The sequence below is a fragment of the Chelonus insularis genome, unplaced genomic scaffold (assembly GCF_013357705.1).
Source record: "Chelonus insularis isolate UGA/USDA-ARS -01 unplaced genomic scaffold, ASM1335770v1 contig_148_pilon, whole genome shotgun sequence".
NCBI classification, from domain to species: domain Eukaryota; kingdom Metazoa; phylum Arthropoda; class Insecta; order Hymenoptera; family Braconidae; genus Chelonus; species Chelonus insularis.
In genome coordinates this window covers 3,258-29,716 of record NW_023276389.1, presented here as the reverse complement: position 1 = coordinate 29,716, position 26,459 = coordinate 3,258, and the positions used below count along the sequence as shown (strand labels likewise).

The window sequence follows — 26,459 nt, the reverse complement described above, 5'->3', positions numbered from 1 at the left end:
TGACGACAGACTTACGTATGTCGACCTAAGTTTATCATTAACGTATGTATTTATTGTTTTTCTGAAGTAGACATACGTAAAATTTTTGTTCGGAAATTTAAGATCAAAAATGAATGACAATCTGACTCAGAAAAGTAACAGATAGACGGAAGTCTGACGACAATTTTTTAGTTAAGGCTGGCTACTAGGGATTGTTACATATTGACACATCTATATGATATTGATGTTACATTAAGTATTTACTGGGAATTGTTAATAACTCATTTAGGTATAATAAATATAGAAATTTGTTAATCGATGAAATTCCATAAAATTGTAATGAATGGAAATTCGAAATATAATATAATTATGACTGTAATACAGGGTGCTTTCTATTTAAGAAGCTCGATACTGTGTTGAGTTGTGTAGCTTTGTGTTCCACTCGATCATTCCATTTAGAGACACAATCGTACACAACCGGATACAGGAAAACTTCAGAACTAGACACAAAGCAACACAATATGTAACACAACTCGACACGGTGTTTCTGAATGGAAAGCAATCACAATTGATAATTATTGAGATACATATATTAGACTTTTTCTTGAATACTTATTCATTATTCCCGGAACAGACTTTCAGTGAAGTGCATTCAATCAGTTTAGACATAAATCGATAAGTGTTTTACCATTTTTCATAATCAAAAAACTAACACAATGTTGATACCAACTAAAAATTTTACCTCAATAATTAAATGATGCAGAGTTGATTTTATCATTTTCAAAGTATTAATTAATACATTGAACGTTATAGTATTTAATTAAAAATAAAACTAATTTAGCATTGAAAAATGCCAAAAGTACAAGACTAATCTTTGCAGCTGGGCTAGAATTAAAATTTATTTAGTGTGTATCAATGTGTGCTTTATGACCTTGTTCCTGTTTTTGTCCGTGTCCTTTTGGATGGGTCAGGGCATGATTCGGCTGAGATTGATGGGACAGTAGAGAGGCATGTTACTTCTTCAACAAAGCAACCTGTTCCTGCCCCACGTCATCACTCTGTCAAATCATCATCTACTATTAAAACTGAGCTCACCCTCAAACTCCATGATAGTACCCAATTTCAAAAAACTCATAAAGCCAACAATTTAAAATCGGAGTGTTTAGAATCGATGAAAGCATTAAAGACATCTACAGCAACTGTACCAATAGATTATACTACCGATGACCTTAATTATACAAGTAAAATTCCTGTTTTATGTGAAGAGTCTAATAATGAAGTAAATAAGAAAGATGAAATGAACACCCCTAACATTTTGGACCAAGATTCTACTGTAATGACATCAAAAACAGCTGCAGAGTGTATTTCAGACGATACACAAGCATTTGATGTTAATAAAGAGACAGCTACCATGGCTGATAGAATAATCCCAATAAAAGAGAAATTTTTTAGATCATATGAATTTTCTACAGAGTTGAAAGATATTCTTACCGATACAGAAAAACTTGAGAATATAACAGAATATAATAGCCATGGTTTCAAAACAACACAAACTTTTGCTAACGAAAATATTCACATTTTAAACTTGAAAGATGAAAGAGTAAATGAACAAAGTACTTCTGGCGTTATTTTGAAAGAAACTATACGAACAATTAGTACAAAGAGCTCATGGGATTCTTCAAGATCTAAAGATGATCAAGATAATTGGGATCAAACTCAGTTTTCGTTAGATACTCCAAGTTCAGGTGATCCAGGTTTAACGAAAAATGGTGGCTCCAGACACGAACTATCGAGTGATAGCGATAGTGAAGGTTCGTCACCACCCAGAAGACAGTCTTTGAGCAAGAGGCGTACACTTGGCAGCTCTAGCGGATCAGACGTTGCCTTACATGAGGGTGCAGAACTTTCCCCTTTGGAGGACGACCAAGGTACCTCACTCACAACTAACAGTTCTAAGTAAGCGATGTAAATATCCTGCTAAAAAAATCCTCCAACGAAACGAAATCCAGTTTAATTATTGAAAAACATTATCTCCTTTCAAATACCATCAATATTCCACGTATTTTTTTTATCATTTTCTTCATTTTAATTTTAGTTATTTCCAACAATTTCAATTTCAATTGCATGAAAATCAAAATGGTTTTGTATTTTATGTTAAAAAACTTTTGCACTGCTTCATTTACTTGTTGATGCACAAAATTTCTGTGAAATTAATTATAAGGAAAAACAAAGCTTGTAAAGGATAATTTCTTATCACATAAATAGGCTCACATACATTTGATATTATCATTCAAGTATATAAACATGGAGACAATCAGCTTGGAATAATCATGCAAATTTTATTTATTCATTCTTTATTATTATTCAATATATTCAATATCCCTGATGTATTTATATTAATTGTTAACTGAAAGTTGCAATTGGGTTAATAATAATTTCAGCGTTTACTTTGAGTCATTTTGTTTTTTTTTTGAGAATTAATTACTGGTCAATTAAACTTTGTATCAACATATAATAATAAACATATTATTATCTTGATCGGCTTAGTTGTAGTTAAGAGTTATTTTTTTGCAGTTGTTACTTAATATTTTTTGTCAAAAAGGAAATGTTGTATTATGGTTAACAGTTGTTTTAACGTTGCACGTCAGTTAATAAACCGTTTTTTATCGGAGATTGTGACCGTTATTTTGAAGTTGATAATAAGTTGCCTAAAATCCATCAGGGATGGTTTTACCTTGATTTTAGTTATAATTTGTTGACTGTATTGAGAAAAAAAATTTCTGATCGAAAAAAGTATTTTGGTTCATGTTACCTATAGTACTTTTTCATCAATCCGTATGTTAGTAAATAATTTATTTAAAAAGATGAGGTATGCAAATAACATTAGAGGTTGTTTAATTACTATTGTTTATTTTCGACTTTCACTTGTTTTATTATTATAAACACTTTATTAACCATATTTGACTTTTATCAACAATATTGCAAATCAACAATATTTGATGCACATTAAAAATTAAATTGAGACCAATCTCCTATGAGTAAATAAAGTATTGTTTTCTTCAAAAAAAACGTTAAAATTATTATTTAAATCCATTTCGATGACTTGAAGAATCGTCTAGTAAGGCTGCAAATAAAAATAGGGGTAATAAAAGAATCTAACCTTCCATTTTGAACCAAGATTTATTTTATGTAAAATTACACGGAGGTTCGAAAAACTATTCGCAGGCAAAAAAAATGTCCACGTCATTGAGCTTTTTTGTTATAAACAATTTTTTCCTACGAGAACCTACATATTTTTATTAATAACTTTTTAGTTATGCAGAAATCGGTGATATTTCATAGGGCATTTTTTAGTATAAGATCGACAAAACCTGAAAAAAATTCCGAATAAAAGTCTTTAATTGAAAATAAACAAAGTAAGACATAGCAAAAAAAGAAAAACGATTGAAGCGATTAGACGGTGAAGAACAAACAATTTCCTATGAAGTATCACCGATTTCTGTATAACTAAAAAGTTATTAATAAAAATATGTAGGTTCTCGTAGGAAAAAATTGTTTATAACAAAAAAGCTCAATGACGTGGACATTTTTTTTGCCTGCAAATAGTTTTTCGAACCTCCGTGTAATTTTACATAAAATAAATCTTGGTTCAAAATGGGAGGTTAGATTTGCTAATTAAATTGCACCCTTACTGGACTAGAAGTTGTTGAATAATGAATAAATAACAGAAATATTAATTTGACGATATAATAATCTATTTCACATTTAACTTTACTATGAGCTAAATTTTTTGTTTACAGAAAGAACTGTAATTTTTCTTTCGTTAATTGAAATTGTTAATTACTCGATAGTTAATGTATAGGTATATGTGTTAAATAATTTTTACGTGGTATAGCAGAAAACCATATCGTACAATCGGCCAAGAAATGCTATACAGTATGGACTGCATACAAGCCTAATGGGAAGAAGACTGGTCATAGTTCAACCAGATACATTTGGATAAGGGTGACATTTTTGATGTTGGTTGGTCTAAGTGCAATTTACCTTGTCTTGGAACCCCGAGTACTTCAACGTGCTCTCTCAAACCATAACCCATTATATTCTGGGTAGGACCAAAGATATTTTTTTTATCTATAATGACGAATAAATGAAACTATTTCAGAAACAATAATATTGTTTTATGCCCAAAATAGGATAAAAAATTGGTTAAATCACATTTTTATATATTTACACATTTGCTTAAATCATTGGTTAATTTGTTTTAAAAAAGGAGTAAACTCGAAAAATAAAAAATTATTTAAAAACTGGCCGAAAATTTGAAAATACTATCAAATAGATTAACACAATAAAAAAGTTTATACAAGCTTTATTTTTCCATAAGGTAGTTTGCATGATAAATTATAGCATAATAGAAGTTTATTTAAAAAATTAAAGCATGAATTTATCTAATAATTTATTATTAGTTATACTATTAACATTTTTTTTAGTATGCCTAATTGTGTACTCAATTTTATTTTGTACATAATTTAACGAGCAATATAACAATCATGTAGCACGTTCACCTAATTAGATAATATTAATTTTCAATACTTGAAATAAATTTATTGTAAATATTGTTGCTTCATTTTCTGTTAGCTGGTTGTTTTTTAAATTTTGTTATTCTAAAAATCTTATGTAATATCACTCTATCCTTTGTAGCTCCTATAAGAGATATTGTCTCAAGATAAAGCTAAAGTTTAGAGGGACCAACGATTGCGTTGTGATTTCTGATTTATAATAAGTAAGGTGTTTATAAAGCTAATAAATAGATAGTTACCTAAATAATTATTAAAGTAGATCGATAAATTTTTTATAAAATAATCTAATTTGAATATCTCTTCGATAAAGTAAGTAATTAATGAGATTATTATCCAATAATTATTATAACTATGAAATTGCTTTTAAACAAGCAATAAAAATTTACTATATATACACGGACATATATTTACTGTATATTAACTCAATTTATTTCAATTAAATATTAATAGTTGAAGTATATTTTTAGCTAAATGTTTAACGCTGATTTTGTTTAGCTACTGAAATATTTAATTGTTGGATTTAATGAATTAATAAACAACTATTTATTACGTGAAAGAATCAATACATTCATTACATTATTGATTATTATTATTGAATTTCAAAATGATTTTTGTACTTAAAATTTTCCCATAAATATTAAAGGCCTTGCTGATGCTTCTTATAAATTTTTATAATAAATATTTATATATATTTTTTAAATAGTTTTTGAAATATCTACAATATCATTTTATAATAATCATATCATTTAAAATATTACATGAGTTAATATGAGAAGAGAAGAGAAGAATGAGATTATTTATGTTCCAAAAAAAAAAATAAATAAATACGGATTTAGACAAATGAAATAAATTTTGGTATTTGTAGACGTTTATAGCAATGCTGTCGATTTTTTTTATTATGTGTATAATAGTATTTATCCCTTGTTTGGGCATGGAGTAAAATTCGAAAAATGATATATTTAAGTATCATAATGTATTTACAAAAAGATAAACTTATAGAAATGATAAAAAAATATTTTTACCGAAGTTAAAAATATTTAATTGAATTACTTTGCGTATACATAGAGTTATTTAACAATTATTCTTGTGTCTCCACAGAATCTGACTTTTTGCAACACAGTGAGCCATCTTTTACTGAAACTACAACCACTGAGGTTGATCTACTCATAAATGACAGGTATATGTATAAGTTATAAATATTTGTCATTCGCAAAAATAAAATAATGATTAAGTATCAATATACATGTATTAAAATGCATTCTAAAGCAAACATTATATTTTTCTAAATCGTTATTTTAAAAGTAAAAAACATAACATCTTTGTTCAATAAAATAAATGAATTCATAATAACCAACCAAGTGCATATCTGGAACAGATTTCCATAAGCTTGATGTAAATTCAGCAGATCTGCAACAAGCTTACGGCGTTGTATGACTCCACTACCCTTGTAGCCATTTGGAAAAAGATATTGCCGTCAGACTTATGTATGATATATGCTTTTGGTGGTTATTAGAGATAAACATTACTTTTCAATATGCTCAATGCAAATTTAATTTATTTTAAAACTATCAGTATTAACAAAAATGAACATTTTTACAGAGTAACAAGAACAACAAGAACAATGACATCATCAATTACATCTACAGAAGAAGTAGACAATCCACATGAGTTAAGGGATCCAGTGCAGAAAATCGTTGATCAATTCATGATAGAAGAAAGAAGACCTCAATAGAATTAATTTCCGTTATAATAAATTATGAAGCGAACGAAAAAAAAACATAAAAATACTCTTGAAAAAGGTGAAATTACTATCAAATCTTCGTTAAAATTCACATTTGCAGCGTTTTATGTTGATTAATTTATTTTTGTTTTTAAAAGCTTATAATATTCTATCTAAATTATAAATATATTCATGCATATATTAAGGTCTAGACTTTAAAATGTTTTTCAAGTTTAGATCATCTGTATTGAAAATCCAATATATTCTACTAAAGAAATTAATTTCGTCGATAAATTATAAATAAATATCATTTATTAGCTAGCTAGACTAGTCTCAATGCTAGTCATTACTATGCCAGCCCGTCCACATAAACCGCTGTTGGTCCTCTCATGTCCTTATTGAATTTTATCTTTTGTTAAAACTTACAATAGACGTACTTTTTTCTTATAATTTTAAGAGAGAAAGTTAAATTATTGTAAAGTATGTTATTGTTTCAATGTCAATAGAAAAAACTATTCGATGCAAAATTACCCTATAATATTATGTTACTCTGATTTCTATAAATAAAAACAATGTTTCTGCTTTGGCTTAGAGTTGTAAAGTTAGTAAAAAAAGAAAATTATAATAAATCCTTTAATGCTATTTTTAATCCTCATACATATGATATCATATCACCGAAAAAATTGAGTGTATTCATCAAAAATAAAACGATTAAATAATGAAAAGTCATAATTTTCTTCACAATGTTTGTGGTATGATATCGCTAATTTATCTATCAAATATGTATTGTAAATTTATCGAAATTCTAAGAATCATCTTTTTTTATTTTATATATTATTTTATGAGCAGTATCATATTATATGTATAAATATAATAACAATGCTAAAAAAAAGTTTTTACTGTTTAATGAAATAGGCAGTGTGAATATTTATGAAAAATAAATAACAATACGATTAATGAATTATATCAAATTATTTGTTTACAATTTATGTTATTGTACAAGTATTGAATTAAAAAAAACTTATGTAATTATCATTAAGAACTCGTATAATTTCATTCGTGTACTGACATAGAATTAATGTATTGATTATGGTGATCAAGCTAATGAAAAAATATAGCTTATTTAATATAGTATAACTGATTTTTTTAGAGTACTTATTTTAAGGCGCCTTGAGCGAAAAAATGTAGGTACATAAAAGTATATGGACCTTTGCGCACTAGTTTTAGGCAAATAAGTAGATAAAATAATGAAATACCTGCAGGAAAAGATTCGTGCAACAACAATCTATGGAATGAAACGAGATGATTGAAGAAACAATATTGGTTGAAGAATAAGCAAAATATCCGAAATTAAAAGTCTAAAGCGATTTGACAGATTGTTTTTCATATTTCTAACTCCTACTTGTTTCCATATGGCCGACCAAAATCTGTCTATATATATGATTAAATATTACAAACTCATAAATTATTATATCTATGTCTGTTATGAATTATAAAATATAAAAGACTCGCCTAAAGCATAACTGACCTAAGGACCAAAGGCACATTCATAACTTGATTAAAGATTATATTATTTATTTATAATTATCTTTTTTATGATAACAATATTGGAAATTTCTAACATTAACACTGTAATACTAGTAACCTATATTTTATTTTTACTTTACTTTTTGTAATATAGTCTTAAAAAAACATCATAACTTTATCAATTAATTTTAAATGAATTTATTAATACAATACGCCAACTTGTTTTCATACATTAATATTAATATGATAATCGAAATAAGTATTTGGATACTGGTATTGCTTTGAAATCAATAATATTCCAGTCAATTGTATACATTTAATAAGTTCTTATCTATGAATACTATATTTTTATTATACATTTGAAAATCTTTGCAGCTTTTCTATTTCTTCTCTGGCCGATAATCTTAATCGATTGAATTGCATGAGGTTATTGTAAAGTATATTAGAATCATATAAAACAGCTTATAATAAATAAACAACATGATTCTTAAAGTATCGGGCAAAAATAAATTTTTGTTTAGAAAACCAAATCAAAATAAGACCCAACCCTAAAATATTACTACTTTCTATCTAATATAAAAATGATAAATAATATTTTATTAGAATCATCACCTAAATATAAAAGTATAATTTTCAAAATCCAATAATAACTTGAAAATCCACAGTATTCAAATCCATGGAGAAGAAACAAATATAACTGTCATTAAGTTTCATTAATGTCAAAAGATTTTAATTTATGATTTTCAAGAAAATAATAGGTTGTTGTGTGAGGACTAATTCAATAAAAACAGCATTTGATATTTTCGCTACTTTATTTTTCACTTAAGAAAAAAATATTTTTTAACTTTTTTTGGTTTATCTTTATGATAAATAAAACCTTTCTTAACTTTTTCTGATTATATTTTTGGGTTTACAAATATTTCCTCATTGGGTGGCTCATCACATCTTAATGAAAAAAAATTATTATTATAAGTTTATAATAGATAGTTGTTTTAAATAATAATAAAAAATAAATTTTTTAATTCAACTTACGTTGTCAACATCATCTTCACCACCAGAACTAAAATTATCGCCGAATTCAATTTCTTCATCTAAACCATCTTCGACAAATGTGACAGTATCGTTGATGCGAACTAAAAATTTAATTACGTATGTATTTTCACAGTAATTATTAAATGAGGTAACTATAATAAATATCCATTTCACTTCTTAATTACTTTTATAGAAAAATAAAATTTAATTTTTTTTTCAAATAAATTAAAAAAATTTACCAGTTTCTGGAAATTCTCCGTAAGTTTTCAAATTTCGAGCTTCATCTGAGGTATATTTAAGAATTACATCGGCTTTTGCATCTTGGTAATCTCTCAAACCAATCAATATAATATCACCCTGATTAATCCATACTTTTTTACGAAGTTTCCCTCGGATATGACACAATCGTTTAACGCCATCAAAACACATAGCTTCAAGTCTTCCATTACCTAGCATTTTTGTGACTTGAGCGTATTCTGTATTACGAAATAACACAATAAGCATTTAAATTTGACAATTGCATATTTATTTTTTTTTCTTAATTAAATTATATATTATCAAGAAGTTCATACCTTGTCCATCTTCTTTAAAAACTAATTCCCGTTTTTCTGTTTCATTTTCATTTTTCCCTCTTCTACGGTTTTTTCCTCCTTTACCTAAATACAAAATTTTATTATAAAGTTTATGTAACTGTATTTTATAATAGCCATTTTTCATTATTGTAAACGGCTCATTCTTAAAATATCGATGAACAATGAATATAACTTTGTGAGTTAACACGATGAAGAAACTAACCTCACTTTAATAAGTCAAAGATAAGTTTAGTAAAAAAATTTATTATTTTATGAAAATATGATTTAATATTATATTTGAAAAAGTATTAATAATTACCTTTATTTTTCGGCATTCTTAATTATTGCAATAGAATTAATTTAAATTGATCAAAACTATATTCAGGAATTGACTACTCCGAGGTTGGACGCTCTATGTGTTAAGCATTGAGAAATGAAAATGATTTTCAATAAATAAAACAAAATCGAATCTGCTGTTTAACCAAATTGTACAGACCGCTTTCTAGAAAAAGGTAATTTGTATTTTTATAATGAAGAATTGAATTTTTTTTTACGAAAAAATTGGAATTATAAAATAATAAGAGTAGTTTGATTCAACCAAAATTCTCTGACATTCAAAGATAATCGCGACACCTACATCTGTCAAAAAGTATGTAAAGTCGAACCAAGAAAAGAGTATACTATTTTATGTAGTAAAAAAGAGTATAGTCTTTTATATGTCAGAGCAGAGAGAAAACTGAGACAGAGAGAAGACAGTCTTCTCTCTGCGTTTAGATATCATATGCTTCAGCAGAGAAAAGAAATTATATAGAAGAACCACCGCATAGGGATTTGTTAGACGAATTCTTGGGAATACATATGGCATTTTAACATTTGCTTTGTATCCCCAGCCATATAACAGCAGGTAAAAATTACCGTCCAACAGCCCTCATTGGGACGGTTCTTCTCTACATTATCTCTTTTCTCTGGCTTCAGGCTTGGTAACAGAGGGTGGGGCTGAGCTTGCTTGTCAACTGCCCGAACTCACAGACTTTTCTTTGAAAAATACGACGGAGATGGATGTATATTATATATTTTGTTCTCTGTCTTGCTCGGAACAGATGATTCAAAAATTTGTGAATTTTGTGGTGCCCTAAGGCTCCTCTTTTTTAATGTATCCCTGAAACTTATCATTTTTCAAACGATTTCCCTATTACCTACTCAATTTCAATTGACATCAAGCTTCGACATTCCGCCGCACACCGCGAGGGCGTAAAGTCAACTTCTGACTTCAGTCCGCCTTAAGTTTTTGTGTGTGAACACCCTTATATTACTGACATGAACGAAAGAGCGCACATAATGTGGCCTAGTTATACAGTACCGGACATAAATGCTGTGTAATTATGTCCGTTGCTGTAGAACCAAAAAAAGAGTAGTCTCGATTTGGTGTCTAATCTCCCGCCTCCTATTAAAATCTTATGGGGACGTGACATTAGACATCAAATCGAGATTAGTTTTTTTTTGGTTCGACTGTATACTCTTTTCTTGGTTCAACTATAGTAAGCATCTGCCAGAATGTGAAAGCAGCCCTTAACCGATAAGGTGATTGGCTCTGCAGAAGTAATATGGAATTTACTGAAATATTTATTCATTTCCAATTACTAATACATTCTATTGAATAAGAATTAGATTACAATTAAATCTGTATTATTTCATATATACTTGGAATTTCTATGCGTGATAATTTATTCTTGTTCGCCTCGTCTTCAACATCTTGTGTTAATACATATCTCAGCCATAGTCATTTGTACCGCGCATCGCTTACTCCGACTTTTATCAAGTATTTAACGGCCAGAAATTCTATAATTTTATAAGTACTTGTGTTACAATATTAACAATATCAAATAATGTCAGATCTTCAAGTTTGGTTGTATTCTATACCATTATTTACAAGATGTTGGTTATTAGCAACTGTTGCATTATCACTTGTCGGACGTTTCTCATTAATTTCACCCCAAATATTTATATTAATTTATGACAATTTTATATACAACTTCGAAGTTTGGCGTGCTGTGACAAGTGTATTTTACTACCCAATTCATCAAGGAACTGGATTTCACTTTTTAATGAATTGTTATTTTTTGTATCGATATTCATTTAAACTTGAAAGTGAAGAATATAGTGGAAGACCTGCCGATTATTTATTTATGCTCATTTTCAACTGGATCTGTTGTCTTATAATAGGGTTAATTGTTAATCTTCCTCTTTTGATGGATCCAATGGTCCTTAGTATACTGTATATTTGGTGTCAATTGAACCAAGACATTATTATCAATTTTTGGTTTGGTAAGTGCGAATGTTATGAGTTTTTATTAATGTAAGATAATTGATCGAAATTTTTTATTTCTCCAGGAATGCAGTTTAAAGCGATGTATTTACCTTGGGTATTATGCGGATTCAACTTGATAATTTCAGGAGGTGGAATACTAGAACTCATCGGAATTCTTGTTGGAAATTTATACTTTTTCTTAAAATTCAAATATCCTCAAGAATATGATGGTTATGAACTATTGAATACACCTAAAATTTTAGAATCTTTTTTTCCAAGTCAAAGAATAAATATTAGAGGTTTTTCACACAATGTCCAACGATCAAATGGATCGGAAAGAAGGATATTCCGAAGTCATAATTGGGGACAAGGTCACGTTTTGGGAAATTGAAATTTGAACAATGCTATAAAAAATTATATATTGCATTCAAAGGTATGAGCCAGAATGAATTGGTGTATCATATGTGAACACTCAACTTTTTGGTTCCAATGTTTAAAAATTGAATTTACAAAACAATTGACAATGTTAAATAAATTTTTCAAAATTTTTTAAACAACCGAATACCCAGCTTAATATTTTGTTGTATAAATCCAGACCGAATTTTTATTATTTTGCTTATAAAGTTCTTTTCTTCTAAAATAACATTTTTTATCAACTATTTTTACATTTTTCACATATTCATTCACATGTTTATTAAAATGTGTATAATATACAAATACATACATTTTTTGTTCATTAACAACTTTTTATTGTAAATTCTGTCCTTTTTTTTTTACTACTAAAATAAAAAATTAATAATTGATTAATTCTTAATGTAGTTTTATAGCCGGTGTTCTAATGTTATTTATTTCTTACAAAATTTTTTAAAATAATTTCTGATTGTATCAATTTTTGCTATTATTCTTATTGTAAAAACAAATAATTACAATTTATAAAATATATAGTCAAAATATGGGAAGCGTAGAATTTGCGGTTGGAAAATTATTTATTTCTAGTAATTATGTTTTTTATATTCATCATATATTATTTCAAGTTATTTTAAGCTATTATTTATCAGAGATTATCATACATACAGGCAATTATTGTTTACGGAAAATAAATTATTAGATAGTTTTAGTTACCACCGGAGGCGAGTTAGGTAAAAATTGAGTCGAAACAGAGAATAGAGATGTAAATAGAAGAATAACTGATATGGGAGCGCTTGGACAGAAATGTATGTTTATGGAGATTTCCGAAGGATAGCAGGGCAGTCGAGAAAGAGCAGTAAAGCCATGAAGACTACAGAACAGGAGTCCAAACTCTGGGGCCTCTCATACGGAAAATTCGTACATAAAATTTTTTAGAGCAAGGGTTCTAAAACCAGCCACCAGTAGCGCTGAATTACGTAGTGTACCGAGTGAATTTAGCAGCATGTAAGACGCGCGAAGTTAGTAAGAAGACGTCATTGAATTTAGCTAACCTTTTGCTAAGTGGAAAATGTTGTGATAAATTGTAAATTTTTTAAATTGTGTAAAAATGACAAAATGTTGTGTTGTGCAAGGATGCAAAAGCGGTCATTCAGATGATGAGCGGAAACGCAAAGCTAAAGGTTTACGGAAAAGAACACTCTTTCAAGTTCCAAAAGTGAGTATCACTCATTGCATTTGGAGTGAGTTTTTTAGATGAAATTTATTTACAATGCTACTTAAAATTAATTTACAGTGTCATATTCGACGTCAACTGTGGGTAAATGCTCTTCAACAAGAACTTAAAGACAGTGATCGTGTCTGTGAACTTCATTTTTTGGATGAATATATCGTAAAGGGCAAATCAGTTCTGATCAATGGGGAGTCTATTTTCATAGAAAATGAAAGGTGGCATTTAACTGATAACGCGATTCCTCTTAGAGAAGAAAAATGTCAAAATCAGCAATCGATGAATTGCAATCAGGTATTTAACCAATCCCTTAACATAATTTTTTATATATAAGAAGAAAAAAAAATTAATTAATAAATATTTTTATTCTTAAAGTCTACTGAAGAAGAACAATCGTGTTCGCTATCAGAACAACAAATTTTTGATCAACAATTTATTCAAGAAGAGCAAATTCTTCTAGTTGACACTGAAAATTTACAGCCAACAGGACTACTATTGGAGCAGTCTGTTGAGCCATCAGTTTCCCAAATGGAATGCGATGAGGTAAAAGTTTAAGATAACATTGAAAATTATTAAACTGAAAATATTTGAAAATAAAAATAATTGTTTATTTTTGCAGATTATACCAAATGAAGTGTTGCTAGAGCAAACTGCATCATCTTTATCTGCAGTTTCATTAGCTTTACCAAATGAATTGTCACTAGAGCAAGTAGTATCATCGTTTTCGGCAGTTCTACCAGAACGTTGGTGTTACTATGTACAATCATCGGATATGATTTTGATTCATCTCGATGTAGGTAGCTTGTTGGAAAAATTAAGATTACGAGTAACAGCTGATCTTTCTGTTACGGTAAGAATATAAACGCAATTTGTATGTTCAATAAAATAAAATTACAATAAATAATTTAAATAAATAACAAAGAAAAATAAATCATATAAACTAAGAAATAAGTAAATAGACTAAAATTAGATAATTTTAATTAATTATAATAATAAATTAAATTACAATCAAATTTATATAGAACATAATTGAAACAAATTGACTTTAAATATTGTATGTCATTATTCTAGCTTGTAATGCCACATCGATCAGAAATAATTCTCACTGATCGTGTATCATCTATGGAAGAATTGTACGCATCTATGCGTAAAGCAGAATCACTCACAATTTGTTGCGGAACATTATTTGATGAAAATAGGTAAAAATATTTTTAAATACATTTGTTTTATTCTGTTACAATTTTTTTGATATTAATTACAACTGAAAAAATGTATCATAATAGATTTCATCTACATTCACAATTACAAATAATTGATAAGTGTGGTGGATTTCTCATCGTTTTTCCAGATATGCCACCCAGTGTAGTGGAATCATCACACCAAATGAAAATTATCAGCGTCAGCAATTAAATCCTCGCTGTCGAGCGTGCCGCATACTTCGCCAAAGAATACAAGCAAACATGAGATATAAACGCGATTCGACACTTGCTTTTCGTATTAAACGAAAAAAGGAAATTTACCGACAACGATGTCATCGACTTATTAAGAAGGTATGATGTATTTATTTTTTAAATTGTTGTGTCGGCAACCTGTAGTCGTAACATTTGACGTAATATTAAAATTACTTCATATTTGTTACATATTTCATTTTAATATAATGTATTAAATTCCTAATTTATTAACTTCAATAAAATGCAGATGAACATAATAATTTCATTTCATTTTGAACGTATAATTTGTTACTAACTATTACCACAATTAAATAACTTTAATAGTTTTTTTTTATCATATATTTTATAATATTTCATCATTTTAAGGTTTAGACACCGTAGACTACTGACCTACCATACTTGACAAAAAACTGATGTACTTCTCACTGAAATATTTAAAAAAAAAGTGCAGTCATCTCAGTAATGATGGTCTGTATAAAGTTAAATGAATAATTTAATAATTTCATGATCCATTGTAATAAATGTTAATCGTAATTTGGAAGTATATTTTGAAGATTCGAGCCGCGTATAATAATTTATTGTATTATATTCGAAGTAAACTCTTGGCGTGCTGATTAAAAATATAATTATTATTTTTCAGCAAGAGATATTGCAGCAAAAATTAATGACAGCCAAAAAACGGTGTAGTGAACGTTCTGAAAAAATTTTAAAAGAGCAACTGACGCAATTGCCAGAGTCGCAACAGCTTGCTGTTTGGAGTTGTTTTGAAGCTGCTAAACATAAAAAGGTCAAAGGCCGAAGATACGATTTAGAATGGATCTATGAATGTTTGTCAATCAGGATGAAGGGCAGGAATATTTATAATTTTATTCGGGAACGTAATATTTTACCTCTTCCACACATCGAGACTCTTAATAGATATATTCAAAAAATTAGTTCTTCGGCTTATGGATTTCAACCAGCATTATTTGACTGCATGAAACAAAAAGCACAAGGAATGACACTATCAGAAAGAAGAGGGACTCTTATTATTGATGAAATAAAATTAAGTGAAGCAATAAATTTTGATATCCAAAAAATGAAATTCTCTGGTTTTGTTAATCTCGGACAATACACTTCAGAACGTGAAAAAAATGTTCCAGGGGATCATGCATTAGTTTTTATGTATGTTCCTTTTCGTGGACGATGGTTGCAAGCAGTAGCGGCTTTCATCTCTAAAAATTGTGCTACCAGTGCTGTTCTGCATACATTAATTATTGAGTGTATAATTTCATTAGAAAGTGCTAATTTCTTTGTGGATGTCATTACAAGTGACGGTGCCCAAAGTAATCGTGGAGTGTGGACCAAGTTTGATATTTCAGAGTCCATAATATCTTGTCAGCATCCTTGTGATACAAATAGATAATTATTCATGATATCGGACTTTTCTCATCTAATTAAATGTTTGCGAAACAGTATTAAATTGACTATTAAAATCTCTAAATTAATAACATATTATTTAATATTGTAAAAAAAAAATTATTGTATACGTGTTATAAGAAATGTATTTTCTCTATAATTTATATAAAATACATTGGATAAAAATTATATTTTGATATTTTCAATGTTATGTTATTCCTAAAAATAATATAACAATCATGGAAAGTGGTACTTATAAGCTAGATAATATAAGTTATTAAAATACCTAATAATTTAACATTAATATAAAATTTGAGTATACTTTAATTATTTTCAATTTCATTCAAACATTGTTCAATTCCTTCAAAAATAGGATTATTAATAATATAATTAATACTCTTGTTATAATAATGTTTAATTTTGTGTTTACTATCAATTTTTTTTCTATACAAAAAGTAAATTCAATTTTTTTATATTTTTAATTATGTATTTAAATATACCGGGAATTTCCCCCTCTACCTCGGTAACTTAGCGACCACAGTGCACTCTGCCCGCGAACGTTATTTTTTCAAAATTCCGGCTCAACTTTTATACACAGAGTTTGGACTCCTGTTCTATAGTCTTCATGAGTAAAGCCATGAAGACTCCTGTTCTATAGTCTTCATGAGTAAAGCCATGAAGACTCCTGTTCTATAGTCTTCATGAGTAAAGCCATGAAGACTATAGAACAGGAGTCCAAACTCTGTGTATAAAAGTTGAGCCGGAATTTTGAAAAAATAACGTTCGCGGGCAGAGTGCACTGTGGTCGCTAAGTTACCGAGGTAGAGGGGGAAATTCCCGGTATATTTAAATACATAATTAAAAATATAAAAAAATTGAATTTACTTTTTGTATAGAAAAAAATTGATAGTAAACACAAAATTAAACATTATTATAACAAGAGTATTAATTATATTATTAATAATCCTATTTTTGAAGGAATTGAACAATGTTTGAATGAAATTGAAAATAATTAAAGTATACTCAAATTTTATATTAATGTTAAATTATTAGGTATTTTAATAACTTATATTATCTAGCTTATAAGTACCACTTTCCATGATTGTTATATTATTTTTAGGAATAACATAACATTGAAAATATCAAAATATAATTTTTATCCAATGTATTTTATATAAATTATAGAGAAAATACATTTCTTATAACACGTATACAATAATTTTTTTTTTACAATATTAAATAATATGTTATTAATTTAGAGATTTTATAGTCAATTTAATACTGTTTCGCAAACATTTATTAGATGAGAAAAGTCCGATATCATGAATAATTATCTATTTGTATCACAAGGATGCTGACAAGATATTATGGACTCTGAAATATCAAACTTGGTCCACACTCCACGATTACTTTGGGCACCGTCACTTGTAATGACATCCACAAAGAAATTAGCACTTTCTAATGAAATTATACACTCAATAATTAATGTATGCAGAACAGCACTGGTAGCACAATTTTTAGAGATGAAAGCCGCTACTGCTTGCAACCATCGTCCACGAAAAGGAACATACATAAAACTAATGCATGATCCCCTGGAACATTTTTTTCACGTTCTGAAGTGTATTGTCCGAGATTAACAAAACCAGAGAATTTCATTTTTTGGATATCAAAATTTATTGCTTCACTTAATTTTATTTCATCAATAATAAGAGTCCCTCTTCTTTCTGATAGTGTCATTCCTTGTGCTTTTTGTTCATGCAGTCAAATAATGCTGGTTGAAATCCATAAGCCGAAGAACTAATTTTTTGAATATATCTATTAAGAGTCTCGATGTGTGGAAGAGGTAAAATATTACGTTCCCGAATAAAATTATAAATATTCCTGCCCTTCATCCTGATTGACAAACATTCATAGATCCATTCTAAATCGTATCTCGGCCTTTGACCTTTTTATGTTTAGCAGCTTCAAAACAACTCCAAACAGCAAGCTGTTGCGACTCTGGCAATTGCGTCAGTTGCTCTTTTAAAATTTTTTCAGAACGTTCACTACACCGTTTTTGGCTGTCATTAATTTTTGCTGCAATATCTCTTGCTGAAAAATAATAATTATATTTTTAATCAGCACGCCAAGAGTTTACTTCGAATATAATACAATAAATTATTATACGCGGCTCGAATCTTCAAAATATACTTCCAAATTACGATTAACATTATTACAATGGATCATGAAATTATTAAATTATTCATTTAACTTTATACAGACCATCATTACTGAGATGACTGCACTTTTTTTTAAATATTTCAGTGAGAAGTACATCAGTTTTTTGTCAAGTATGGTAGGTCAGTAGTCTACGGTGTCTAAACCTTAAAATGATGAAATATTAATAAATAGATGATAAAAAAAAACTATTAAAGTTATTTAATTGTGGTAATAGTTAGTAACAAATATACGTTCAAAATGAAATGAAATTATTATGTTCATCTGCATTTTATTGAAGTTAATAAATTAGGAATTAATACATTATATTAAAATGAAATATGTAACAAATATGAAGTAATTTTAATATTACGTCAAATGTTACGACTACAGGTTGCCGACACAACAATTTAAAAATAAATACATCATACCTCTTATAAGTCGATGACATCGTTGTCGGTAAATTTCCTTTTTTCGTTTAATACGAAAAGCAAGTGTCGAATCGCGTTTATATCTCATGTTTGCTTGTATTCTTTGGCGAAGTATGCGGCACGCTCGACAGCGAGGATTTATTGCTGACGCTGATAATTTTCATTTGGTGTGATGATTCCACTACACTGGGTGGCATATCTGGAAAAACGATGAGAAATCCACCACACTTATCAATTATTTGTAATTGTGATGTAGATGAAATCTATTATGATACATTTTTTCAGTTGTAATTAATATCAAAAAAATGTAACAGAATAAAACAAATGTATTTAAAAATATTTTTACCTATTTCATCAAATAATGTTCCGCAACAAATTGTGAGTGATTCTGCTTTACGCATAGATGCGTACAATTCTTCCATAGATGATACACGATCAGTGAGAATTATTTCTGATCGATGTGGCATTACAAGCTAGAATAATGACATACAATATTTAAAGTCAATTTGTTTCAATTATGTTCTATATAAATTTGATTGTAATTTAATTATTATTATAATTAATTAAAATTATCTAATTTTAGTCTATTTACTTATTCTTAGTTTATATGATTTATTTTTCTTTGTTATTTATTTAAATTATTTATTGTAATTTTATTTATTGAACATACAAATTGCGTTTATATTCTTACCGTAACAGAAAGATCAGCTGTTACTCGTAATCTTAATTTTTCCAACAAGCTACCTACATCGAGATGAATCAAAATCATATCCGATGATTGTACATAGTAACACCAACGTTCTGGTAGAACTGCCGAAAACGATGATACTACTTGCTCTAGTGACAATTCATTTGGTAAAGCTAATGAAACTGCAGATAAAGATGATGCAGTTTGCTCTAGCAACACTTCATTTGGTATAATCTGCAAAAATAAACAATTATTTTTATTTTCAAATATTTTCAGTTTAATAATTTTCAATGTTATCTTAAACTTTTACCTCATCGCATTCCATTTGGGAAACTGATGGCTCAACAGACTGCTCCAATAGTAGTCCTGTTGGCTGTAAATTTTCAGTGTCAACTAGAAGAATTTGCTCTTCTTGAATAAATTGTTGATCAAAAATTTGTTGTTCTGATAGCGAACACGATTGTTCTTCTTCAGTAGACTTTAAGAATAAAAATATTTATTAATTAATTTTTTTTCTTCTTATATATAAAAAATTACGTTAAGGGATTGGTTAAATACCTGATTGCAATTCATCGATTGCTGATTTTGACATTTTTCTTCTCTAAGAGGAATCGCGTTATCAGTTAATGCCACCTTTCATTTTCTATGAAAATAGACTCCCCATTGATCAGAACTGATTTGCCCTTTACGATATATTCATCCAAAAAATGAAGTTCACAGACACGATCACTGTCTTTAAGTTCTTGTTGAAGAGCATTTACCCACAGTTGACGTCGAATATGACACTGTAAATTAATTTTAAGTAGCATTGTAAATAAATTTCATCTAAAAAACTCACTCCAAATGCAATGAGTGATACTCACTTTTGGAACTTGAAAGAGTGTTCTTTTCCGTAAACCTTTAGCTTTGCGTTTCCGCTCATCATCTGAATGACCGCTTTTGCATCCTTGCACAACACAACATTTTGTCATTTTTACACAATTTAAAAAATTTACAATTTATCACAACATTTTCCACTTAGCAAAAGGTTAGCTAAATTCAATGACGTCTTCTTACTAACTTCGCGCGTCTTACATGCTGCTAAATTCACTCGGTACACTACGTAATTCAGCGCTACTGGTGGCTGGTTTTAGAACCCTTGCTCTAAAAAATTTTATGTACGAATTTTCCGTATGAGAGGCCCCAGAGTTTGGACTCCTGTTCTGTAGTCTTCATGAGTAAAGCCTTGGATTCGAACGGGAGGCATATTTTTATGTCTCTTGGCTAGATGGTTGTATGCCCAGAATTATACACTCGGCGTCATTAAGGCTGGGCTGAAGTCAGAAAGTTTCCCGGAGTTGACTTTACGCCCTCGCGTTGTGCGGCGAAAGGCCGAAGCTCGATATCAATTGAAATTGAGTAGGTAACAGGGAAATCGTTCGAAAAATGATAATTTTCAGGGATGCACTACAAAAAGGGAGCCTTAGGGCACCAAGAAATTCACAAATTTCAGAATAATCTGTTCCGAGCAAGACAGAGCAGAGAATGTATATATCTATCTCCGTCTTATTTTTTAGAGAAGATTGCGAGTTTGAACAGTTGACCAGCAAGCACATACCCCACCCTCTGTTACCAAGCCGGAAGCTTATGATATCTAAACGGAAACAAAGCAAATGAAAATATGCTCGCTCTGTAGTCAGAAGGTTCGACAGTGATTTTACCGAACGGTGTTCGATTCAAATTGCGGCAAAATTTTTTTTTTATTTAAATTGCATGTAATTGCAATTTTATCATGCCAAAAATGAGTTCTAAATTTCAATTTTTATGTAAAATTATTTTTTAATTAATCAATGACAAATGAGAAAATATTTGAACAGGGCCATTGCCCTTTTTTTGTACAAATACATTAAGGCTGGGCTGAAGTCAGAAAGTTTCCCGGAGTTGACTTTACGCCCTCACGTTGTGCGGCGAAAAGCCGAAGCTCGATATCAATTGAAATTGAGTAGGTAACAGAGAAATCGTTCGAAAAATGATAATTTTCAGGGATGCACTACAAAAAGGGAGCCTTAGGGTACCAAGAAATTTACAAATTTCAGAATAATCTGTTCCGAGCAAGACAGAGCACAAAATATATCTATCTATCTCCGTCTTATTTTTCAGAGCAGACTGCGAGTTCGAACAGTTGACGAGCAAGCACATTCCCCACCCTCTGTTACTAAGCCTGAAGCTTACGATATCTAAACGTAAACAAAGCAAATGAAAATATGCTAGCTCTATAGTCAGAAGGTTCGCCAGTTATTTTACCGAACGGTGTTCGATTCCAATTGCGGCAAAATTTTTTTTTTATTTAAATTGCATGTAATTGCAATTTATCATGCCAAAAATGAGTTTTAAATTTCAATTTTATGTAAAATTTTTTTTCAATTAATCAATGACAAATGAGAAAATATTTGAACAGGGCCATTAACCTTTTTTTGTACAAATACATTGATAATAGCCTTTTTTAACAACTTATTAATAATAAAAAATTGTTTAAAACAATCCGCGGCGAGTTCCGATACTCGCCGGCAAGCTCGACCCCCACTTTCTGTGCCCAAGCCTGTAGCTTATAATTTTCAAGCATCATTTATATAGTTGGGACTATAATAGCTCAGTGGTTAGAGCCCCGACCTTTTATTTTGCTGGGCAGGGTTCGATCCCAGTCATAGGCAATGTTTTTTTCTGTTCTTGTTCAAGTGACTTTATATACTATAAATCAATTCATATATTTATTACATTATTCTTCCAATTAATTACGAAAAAAACTTGTTTTTCTGAAAATAAGCTGAGGGTGAGGAACGAGTTTACTATGAATTCTCTTTTTTAGAAATGTTGTCTTTAAAAGACACTAGGAATTGATTTCAACTTATACAAACAACCAATTATTGTATTTATATAAATTTTAATGAAAAAAAAAATTGGCTATAACTGGGATCGAACCCTAATCGGTAAAATGAAAGCTTGGTGTTCTACTCACAGAGCTAACATATTATCTCTGACATCATGTTTATGTTTATAAATTGTATAATGCAGGCTTGAGTACGAAGGGTGGGGATAGAGTTTGCCGGCGAAGTGCCGGAAATCCCCGTGGATTATTTCAACTACTTCTAAATATTCTAAATTGCTTAAAAAAAGCTACGTTCATATAGCTATAGTAAAAAAGTGTTTATAACCCTGTTCATGTTTTCCGACTCGGCGTCGATAAATTACATAAATAATTGTGAAAAAAAAATCAAATCGTTGGTAAGAATTCATTTTAGCATGTTAATATTATAATTACATGCAAATCTAACAAATGAAAAAGAAAAAAAAAACTACCATGACTGGAATCGAACCCTGCCCATCAAAATGAAAGATCGATGCGCTAACCACCGAGCTATTATGATACAAAACATTTATATATGCTCAAAATTATAAGCTGCAGGCTTGGGCATAGAGAGTGGGGGTAGAGCTTGCCAGCGAAGTGCCGGAACTCGCCACGGATTGTTTAAACTACTTTTCAATGTTGATAATAATATGATTAACTTGTTAATAACATAACATTGTTAATACATGTAAAGATGTATAAGTTGTTAAACACAGGCTATTATCAATGTATTCATACAAAAGAAAAGTTTATGGCTCTGTTCAAATATTTTCTGACTTAGTGTCAATAAATTCAATGAGTAAAGAGAAAAAAAAATCAAATCATTATAATGGATCAATTATGGCATGTCAATATTATAATTACATGCTAATCTAACGAATAAAGTAGAAAAAAACAATTGGTTATGACTGGGATCGAACCCTGCCCGGCAAAATAGAACTCTGACGCCCTAACCACATGGCCAGCATGATCTCGATATTGAGTTATGTATATTTGTTTTTACACTACATGCTTGGATACGCCGACTTGGAATGAGCTTCCTTATTAACATTTATACCTAATAAAAATGATAATAATGGATGAGTATATGTATTTGAAGTTATTTGCAGGTATTATATTAATAATGTTAAATGAGTATCATCATTTTTATTTATCCTAACTGCAATAGTCATCAAAGTGTAGGGGCATTGTAAAGTGATACACTATGTTACACCACATACATATATTACCCGTACACACACATACAGAATTTACTCGCCAAAATGCAGGGCACCATCAGTTCGGATACGGATTGAGCATTTTTTCATATGGATGACTGAGGTCATCTGCGAGCATAATGCTGTCACCTATCAGAATTTTTCCAAACTAATTTTCCGGAGAATATCATCTGGAATACAAGATTTCTAATTATTTCTAAATTATTCAATTTTACACTATGAATTGATTGTTTTTTAACATTCAGACAGTGGCAAGGACTGACGCAAACACGAATTTTGGGCTCCAAATTGGGCAGTTGAACAGGATTTATATGTAGCAGTGTCGTCAATGAGATGGCACTGCAGTCGAAACCGGACTGTGTAGAGCAGTATCAGATACAAACTGGAAGGGATTCGGAGGGCGGCAGTTATAGGAGCGCTCCCCCTTGTGAAGCAATGGCAATACCTCGAGCGCAGCTTTAATATACGTATGATTTTGCATTGTTCGTGAATGAGCGCATAGCTCCGAGGTAGACGAGTTTGAGATTGCCAGACTTCATCTGTTGAGTTCGAGGTCCCCGGCCGTGCTGTGTTTATAATGTTTTTATAGCCTGTAGTAATATCATTCGACGTCTGATTTATAGGTACTGAGTTGGCACTTTCGCAAATATATATCAGGCATCACAATTTCTTTTTTATAATAAGCCGCCAATTAACAAAAAACATTACATTTCATAGTTTCAATATCACACCTGATTCGTCTAAAAAGTTATGTTTTTTTGCTGCTTTCACACACACTAAAATCTCGCCAACACAATTATTTCCCTACGCCAGACGTTAGTATGCGCTCACGTCCAGAGCGCGGACTCCTGGCATCCTGCAAGTCGCAGCTTAAATGTAAATTGTTGGCACTATCGATGCAGCACGTCGCGGCAGCAGGTGACGTCGGTCTTCGGAGCTTCGAACTTTTACTTTTGGAGGTTCGAGCCCAGGGTCTTGTTGCGTCTTTTCTATACACGTGTATTTTTCCTGTTGTATTATAATTCAAACAGGTTAGCATCTTCGGACTTCAAGAGCGGAACCGTAAAATAATCGTCAAAGTGAGTTACGTAAGAATGCGTATAAAAAAAATTACAAACATGCAAAAAATGCAGATGTAGCATAACGAATCTGCGCACTGAGTTATACGTGAATCCGAGTCGCCTTGCCAACTACCCTTTCGAAACTCTACATGACATCAAGAAGCATGTTTTAGAACATCTCAAAGTCGTCTCGTCGCCTGTCGATTCGTCGGCTAGTAGGCCAGGATCGTTCATTTATTTCTCCTCGCATCTCTCTCCCTCGATCTTTTCCCGCATGCCTTATGAAACATGCCGTATCCTTCTGATCCAGATGTGGTTCGCCTTATTCCCTCTTTTGCACCTTGTCCTCTCGTCGCTCGGTGCAATACGCCCGAGGAACGGTGATAGACGTATATCGCCCAGGAGAGGATAGGGTATTAAGAGAAGGATTGAAATGGTTGAAGGATTAAAAAAATGGATACCTTATAAACTATAATTAAACGTCTAAATGTATAGATAAGAGTAATAATACCATACCGAGCTCATGTGTTGTAAATATAGCCATCTAAATAGGAGAGAGAAGGAATCCTCATCAGCATACAACATGAGCGGCAAGAAGTTAGTATAAAAACAGGTTTAGTAAAAAAACTGATAATAATAGAGAGAAATGCTTAAAGTCTGTAATGTATTTGTTTTTCATTCCAGCCACGTCTTCACGACTGCACTCCTCCGACAGTCCCCTGCTTCTGCTCCCAGACTGTAGTCTGCATGAACATACAGACTATATCATCCGTGGTCACACTACTTACTCATGACTTTTCTGACTTTTAGCCGGTATTAAACGGTCATCGGTTTGTATTTACACGTTTTCGTTTTTTACTATCCCGTTCTCCTTCCCGATTCATCCATTTTATGTTTTGAATAGTGAACGTGCGAACAATAAATTAATAATGAATCGCGATGCTTCTGGCATGGTTCTTCTCCAACATTTTTATCTATTTCTTCGATTTTATCGTGAATGTTTTTGTTTCAACGTTTCGAAATATTCGGTAGATGCAGTATTTGTGGGAATTTCTATTGTAAATATGTTGTAAGCCTCTTTTATTATCTTATAAAACCTATCGGAGGGTACGATAGGTGGCCGAATTTTTTACGTCTAAGGTACAATATGCCTTCCAAAAAATTATAATTCCGCTTCATTGTTTAATTGATCATCTTTTTTTGTTTAAATTTGCATCGAGTGTTCGCAATCGAATTTCGCAAATAAGCGATTGAGTAAATAACCCGCGACATAATGACTGCACAAATTCAAGGGTTGGTGGAGAAAGCGCTATTGTACTATCTGCACTGGTAACTTCTTCTCGCTCAGTCTTTCATCATTCTTCGCTGGATTTCCTCATCATCCACGAGCACTAGCTGTCTCTTCAGTCTCATCTCTCATCGCTATCTATCGCTTCCTCACACATCACTATCTATCAGCTTCATCCCTCATGACTATCTATCTTCTTTTTCGTCTTTCCTCCCCATACGAGCTATTTCTATATTATGATGGCTACCAAATAAAACGACATATCTATCGATTCTTTGCTCACGGTAATTTTCTTTGACGCTGCAATTTTTCGCAAAAGATTTAATCCGCTGCCTTCATCATCAAGATGGAATGTGCAGCGCTTTTGGTGCTGACATTAACCCGAGCGATCATGCTGTAGTGCAATTATGTCTAAATTGCATCGCTGGACGATTAACATGATTTCCCGAACGGCGGCGTAGGCGTGCCGAAATAAATTTCTAACAACCCTGATA

General features: G+C 30.4%; 5 protein-coding genes across 20 annotated transcripts in view; 3 read left to right on the top strand and 2 right to left on the bottom strand.

Annotated features, from left to right (window-relative positions):
- The window catches only part of LOC118063802 (uncharacterized), a 76,134-nt gene extending 69,801 nt beyond the window's left edge, over nt 1–6,333 (top strand). For 9 of the 14 annotated variants that reach the window (XR_004689982.1, XR_004689981.1, XR_004689980.1 and 6 more), the window contains 4 exons: nt 1,245–1,907; nt 3,875–4,085; nt 5,655–5,733; nt 6,156–6,225. Coding sequence is in view for 3 of the 14 variants with exons in the window: in XM_035077952.1 (XP_034933843.1) it covers nt 1,245–1,907; nt 5,655–5,733; nt 6,156–6,288 (875 nt within the window). In the remaining 11 variants the exon portion in view is untranslated. Of the gene's footprint in view, nt 1–1,244; nt 1,936–3,874; nt 4,086–5,654; nt 5,734–6,155 lie in introns of those variants that run through there. The other 5 variants (XR_004689984.1, XR_004689983.1, XM_035077952.1 and 2 more) reach the window with 5 other exon arrangements.
- A 2,263-nt stretch (nt 6,334–8,596) lies between these two features.
- On the bottom strand, nt 8,597–10,174 carry eIF1A (eukaryotic translation initiation factor 1A). 2 transcript variants are annotated; one of them, XM_035077958.1, is made up of 6 exons: nt 10,045–10,174; nt 9,727–9,909; nt 9,408–9,491; nt 9,075–9,311; nt 8,836–8,936; nt 8,597–8,748 (listed from the first exon to the last, which is right to left on the bottom strand). In XM_035077958.1, the coding sequence occupies exons 2-6, from the start codon at nt 9,740–9,742 to the stop codon at nt 8,743–8,745; spliced, it is 444 nt and encodes a 147-aa protein (XP_034933849.1). In that variant the 5' UTR covers nt 9,743–9,909; nt 10,045–10,174; the 3' UTR covers nt 8,597–8,742. The 2 variants fall into 2 exon arrangements, with proteins under 2 accessions (XP_034933849.1, XP_034933848.1); XM_035077957.1 differs by lacking the exon at nt 10,045–10,174 and having other exon boundaries at nt 9,727–10,038.
- A 777-nt stretch (nt 10,175–10,951) lies between these two features.
- Der-1 (derlin-1) lies at nt 10,952–12,277 on the top strand. Its single transcript, XM_035077950.1, has 2 exons — nt 10,952–11,732; nt 11,799–12,277. The coding sequence occupies exons 1-2, from the start codon at nt 11,294–11,296 to the stop codon at nt 12,104–12,106; spliced, it is 747 nt and encodes a 248-aa protein (XP_034933841.1). The 5' UTR covers nt 10,952–11,293; the 3' UTR covers nt 12,107–12,277.
- Nucleotides 12,278–13,128: 851 nt separating this feature from the next.
- On the top strand, nt 13,129–16,328 carry LOC118063801 (uncharacterized). 2 transcript variants are annotated; one of them, XR_004689974.1, is made up of 8 exons: nt 13,131–13,339; nt 13,418–13,645; nt 13,727–13,894; nt 13,971–14,201; nt 14,423–14,550; nt 14,700–14,901; nt 15,169–15,270; nt 15,443–15,583. XR_004689974.1 is itself a non-coding variant. In XM_035077951.1 (7 exons), the coding sequence occupies exons 1-7, from the start codon at nt 13,232–13,234 to the stop codon at nt 16,205–16,207; spliced, it is 1,830 nt and encodes a 609-aa protein (XP_034933842.1). In that variant the 5' UTR covers nt 13,129–13,231; the 3' UTR covers nt 16,208–16,328. The 2 variants fall into 2 exon arrangements, 1 of the variants encoding a protein (XP_034933842.1); XM_035077951.1 differs by lacking the exon at nt 15,169–15,270 and having other exon boundaries at nt 13,129–13,339; nt 15,443–16,328.
- Nucleotides 16,329–18,121: 1,793 nt separating this feature from the next.
- LOC118063797 (uncharacterized) lies at nt 18,122–20,136 on the bottom strand. Its single transcript, XM_035077945.1, has 5 exons — nt 20,074–20,136; nt 19,826–19,993; nt 19,519–19,749; nt 19,174–19,300; nt 18,122–18,291 (listed from the first exon to the last, which is right to left on the bottom strand). The coding sequence occupies exons 1-5, from the start codon at nt 20,086–20,088 to the stop codon at nt 18,122–18,124; spliced, it is 711 nt and encodes a 236-aa protein (XP_034933836.1). The 5' UTR covers nt 20,089–20,136.
- Between the last annotated feature and the right edge of the window lie 6,323 nt (nt 20,137–26,459).

Excerpts from the sequence above, each read along its gene's own strand:
- eIF1A (XM_035077958.1), bottom strand. Across the intron at positions 9,312-9,407 it reads TTTTAAAGAAGATGGACAAG|AATACGCTCAAGTCACAAAA; the intron begins GTATGAACTTCT and ends TTCGTAATACAG. Across the intron at positions 8,937-9,074 it reads CGGAGAATTTCCAGAAACTG|TTCGCATCAACGATACTGTC; the intron begins GTAAATTTTTTT and ends TTAAATTTTTAG.
- Der-1 (XM_035077950.1), top strand. The coding sequence starts at position 11,294 with ATGTCAGATCTTCAAGTTTGGTTGTATTCTATACCATTATTTACAAGA. Across the intron at positions 11,733-11,798 it reads TATTATCAATTTTTGGTTTG|GAATGCAGTTTAAAGCGATG; the intron begins GTAAGTGCGAAT and ends TTATTTCTCCAG.
- LOC118063801 (XM_035077951.1), top strand. The coding sequence starts at position 13,232 with ATGACAAAATGTTGTGTTGTGCAAGGATGCAAAAGCGGTCATTCAGAT. Across the intron at positions 14,551-14,699 it reads ACATTATTTGATGAAAATAG|ATATGCCACCCAGTGTAGTG; the intron begins GTAAAAATATTT and ends TCGTTTTTCCAG. Across the intron at positions 14,902-15,442 it reads GTCATCGACTTATTAAGAAG|CAAGAGATATTGCAGCAAAA; the intron begins GTATGATGTATT and ends ATTATTTTTCAG.
- LOC118063797 (XM_035077945.1), bottom strand. Across the intron at positions 19,750-19,825 it reads CCCAAATGGAATGCGATGAG|ATTATACCAAATGAAGTGTT; the intron begins GTAAAAGTTTAA and ends TTATTTTTGCAG. Across the intron at positions 19,301-19,518 it reads CAGCTGATCTTTCTGTTACG|CTTGTAATGCCACATCGATC; the intron begins GTAAGAATATAA and ends TCATTATTCTAG.